This window comes from Lathyrus oleraceus, chromosome 7, assembly GCF_024323335.1.
Source record: "Lathyrus oleraceus cultivar Zhongwan6 chromosome 7, CAAS_Psat_ZW6_1.0, whole genome shotgun sequence".
Classification (NCBI taxonomy): domain Eukaryota; kingdom Viridiplantae; phylum Streptophyta; class Magnoliopsida; order Fabales; family Fabaceae; genus Lathyrus; species Lathyrus oleraceus.
Window position 1 is genome coordinate 454,939,204 of NC_066585.1, and position 3,219 is coordinate 454,942,422.

General features: G+C 40.6%; 1 protein-coding gene across 1 annotated transcript; it reads right to left on the reverse strand.

The window, feature by feature from the left end:
* Positions 1-1,926: 1,926 nt before the first annotated feature.
* LOC127104337 (uncharacterized) lies at positions 1,927-3,006 on the reverse strand. The gene is made up of 3 exons (XM_051041522.1): positions 2,734-3,006; positions 2,397-2,519; positions 1,927-2,325 (listed from the first exon to the last, which is right to left on the reverse strand). Exons 1-3 carry the CDS (start codon positions 3,004-3,006, stop codon positions 1,927-1,929), a joined length of 795 nt encoding a protein of 264 aa, XP_050897479.1.
* Positions 3,007-3,219: the final 213 nt, after the last annotated feature.

Consider the following 3,219-nt stretch of genomic DNA (forward strand, 5'->3'; position numbering starts at 1 on the left):
TACCTCCGCCCAACTCAATTACAAACAGGGTTCACATACTCCTGAAGAGACAGTTTGCTAGGTATTCCACTTTATTTGTGGGATACCCTTGTGAAGATTCATTTTAATTACTTGACTGATTACATTGCCTTCGAACATATGATTTGGGCCCTCTCTTTGGTGCCTTACGATATTATGGCCATGTTCCGCGAATGTAAGGATACCCTTAGCAAAGACCCTTCGGTTAAATCATCATAGTCCCTCGAATGTTGCCTTCGAATACATGACTTTGTCCCTCGATGACCCTTCGTGGTAACCTACGATTAAATGATGATCGTCCCTTCGAATGCTAAGGTATCCTTACAAATGTTGCCTTTGAATATATGATCTTGGCCCTCTCTTTGTTGCCTTACGGTATTACGGTCATGTCCCGTGAATGTGGGGATACACTTAGCAAAGACCCTTCGGTTAAATCATCATAGTCCCTCGAATGTTGCCTTCGAATAGATGACTTTGTCCCTCGATGACCCTTCTTGGTAGCCTACGGTTAAATGATGATCGTCCCTTCGAATGCTAAGGTATCCTTACAAATGTTGCCTTCAATGACCGATCGACGACCCTACGATGTCCCTTTACATCCAAAGGATAAGACTACTTACTTTTCAATAGTAAGGACAGTTTTACCCTCCTAAGGATAGGAAATACCTATAAAGACCTTTGTTAGGTATAACTCTTAAATGCGTGCTCACAACTTAAAATACTTTTCACACCTCACACTTTTCAAAACATCTTTTAGAAAATCACCACTTGGTATACATTCGCGCCAGAATCATCGCCGAGTTATATTTTTCTAAACATCTTTCAAAATCAATCGAGATAAACACTTTGTATACATTCGTACAGGAATCATTATAAAGTTAAGCTCTCCTTTCAAAATATGTTCTAAACACACGACAGTTTCCCAAACACTTTCTCAAACAAGGAAAACATAAGTGAGTTAAGCAATTAAGAGCCCATGGATAACCATGGATACAAAGGATGCTAACACCTTCCCTTTGTATAATGTACCTCCCGAACCCAAAATCTAATCAAGGTCTTTCCTGTTCTTTTCCGCCTTTCCTTATTGGATAAAAGAAAAGTTGGTGGCGACTCTTGCTATCCGCGACATTTGCTTTCCAAAGCAAAAACATCAAAGTATGTTCACCGTGTAACAATTGCCACTTGTCTCATCTTTAGTTGCAGAGCTCTCACTAGAGGTTTGGGCTTCAGCTTCCTTGGCCTGTCCAATATTCTCACCTTCAGCTTGCTCCAAGCTTGCAATCAGAGCCTCCAACGCTTCTTTCCTGGCTGTTACTAACCTTATCCCTGCATCCAACTCTTTACAAGTTTCCTTCAGCTCAGCAATAAGACCACCTTTTGAGGCTGGCTTTTTCACAGTAGATGTCATGACAATGTCTTCGACATGACTGCCTTCAAACAATTTGTAGTGTACTGATAGAGGAGGTTTTCTTCTACTTGGAAGGTCATTGGTACTCAGAATGCCAGGGTGTTGACTCAGGATAATCCCACAAATCATTGAGGGAAAAGCTATAGGCAGCTTTACTGCATTAGTAGAAGCATGCTTGACAATTTGTTCAAACATAAATCTACCATAATCAAATTTCAGCTTGGTTCCAACAGCAAAGGTGAATCTTCCTAAGGTATTTGAAATTGTGGAAATGTGGTTGGTAGGCACCCAATTTGCAGATCCTATTTTATGCAATATGGCATACTTAACAGTCAGCTTCCCAGCAGGAAGATGCTTTTTACTGGGCCACTCCTTCACCTGCCTTGCTGTAATTTCCCTACAGACCTCATTGTCTGTAGCTTCCAGTTCACATGCACCTTTTATACCTCTTCCCAGAAACTTGTTAATGACAGTGGGAGAAAATGTGATACACTTCCCTCTCACAAAAACTTTACAAAATTCCTTGTTGTTTTATCAGCAATATCTTCAGGAATGTTGATAATGAATTCCTTAACCAATTCTTCATAGCACTGAGATAACCCAACCACAGTCTTCATTAACCCAACATTTTTAATTAGGTCCATGACCTCTTTGACCTCATCAACATCCTTGCCTAACTCTCTCTCTACAACCAACCTTCTTTGGATCACAAACTTCCATTTTGCAACTCCATCTTCTAGATGAAAAAAGATATTGTCCAAATGTACAACAACAACTTTCACAAGGGACTTCCTCACAGTTGTCCTCTTCACAGGGCAGATGTCAGGGACATCTTCTTCAACATCTTCATCAAACTCAGAAACTTCTCTCGCCTTCCTCTTCTTCACATCAACTTTGCTCTAAGATTTTGAGGGACCTACACCAGTAGTCTTAGCTGTTTTGGTTGACATGATTTCAGCCACAGATCTACCTTTTCTAGTCTCATTCGCTTAGCCACACTAGGCTTTAAGTGGTGAAGTAAGCTATCATCTTGATCATCAGACCTATCATCCTCTAGGTCAATCACATTGTTTGCAGAATCATGCTTCTCAGACTGTGAAACATTGGCCGTAGTAGATGCCACAATTTTTTTTACCAGACACAATTTTCCCTAAAGAGCACAAACCTTCAGCAATCATGTCCTTCTCAGATCTAGAGGAAGCATCATCCTTCTCACTATGAGCTTCAACCTCAGGAGAGGGGTACATTCTAGACAGAGGAGTAGAGACTCCCTTCACAGAATGTCCTTCATTCAGGATTCTAGTGACTAGGTTTCTAATGACACGATTAATGTGGTGCATATCTTCCTTAGAACTAGTGGCATGAGTAGAGCTAGAAGGGATACTAGAGCTGTTACCTTGAGTGGGGCATGCAGAAGCAGATGCATCCATAGGATGGTTTGAGTCAGGGGCTTCGCCTGAAATAACAGACAGAGGAATGACATCCAAAATTTCCTCATCAAGAAAGTCCATTGAAGGCGTTCTATCCTTGTGAGTAGGCTTAGTAGTTTTTGAACCAGATGGATTTTGATGTTGTGACATCTTGTCGTTTTTGTGGAAAGATTTCAGTTGCCCTAGCAGAAGAGTTTGAGGAAGAAGCAAGGAGTTGAAAATGTTTGAGTAGGTAATGAGGTTGCATGTGAAAAGGTAATAGATGGTATTTCCAATACTAGGTGATGATTTACCATAAATGGGGCGCTTTATTTTAAGTAAGCAGACAATAATTTGATTACCTTTTCCACTCCATATTAATTG

What these genes read in the sequence shown, in the direction of transcription:
- LOC127104337 (XM_051041522.1), bottom strand. Translation starts at nt 3,006, where the DNA reads ATGTCACAACATCAAAATCCATCTGGTTCAAAAACTACTAAGCCTACT. An exon ending in ATCGTGTCATTAGAAACCTA is followed by an intron (nt 2,520 to 2,733) that starts GTCACTAGAATC and finishes AATGTTTCACAG; the next exon opens with TCTGAGAAGCATGATTCTGC. An exon ending in AGCGAATGAGACTAGAAAAG is followed by an intron (nt 2,326 to 2,396) that starts GTAGATCTGTGG and finishes TCAAAATCTTAG; the next exon opens with AGCAAAGTTGATGTGAAGAA.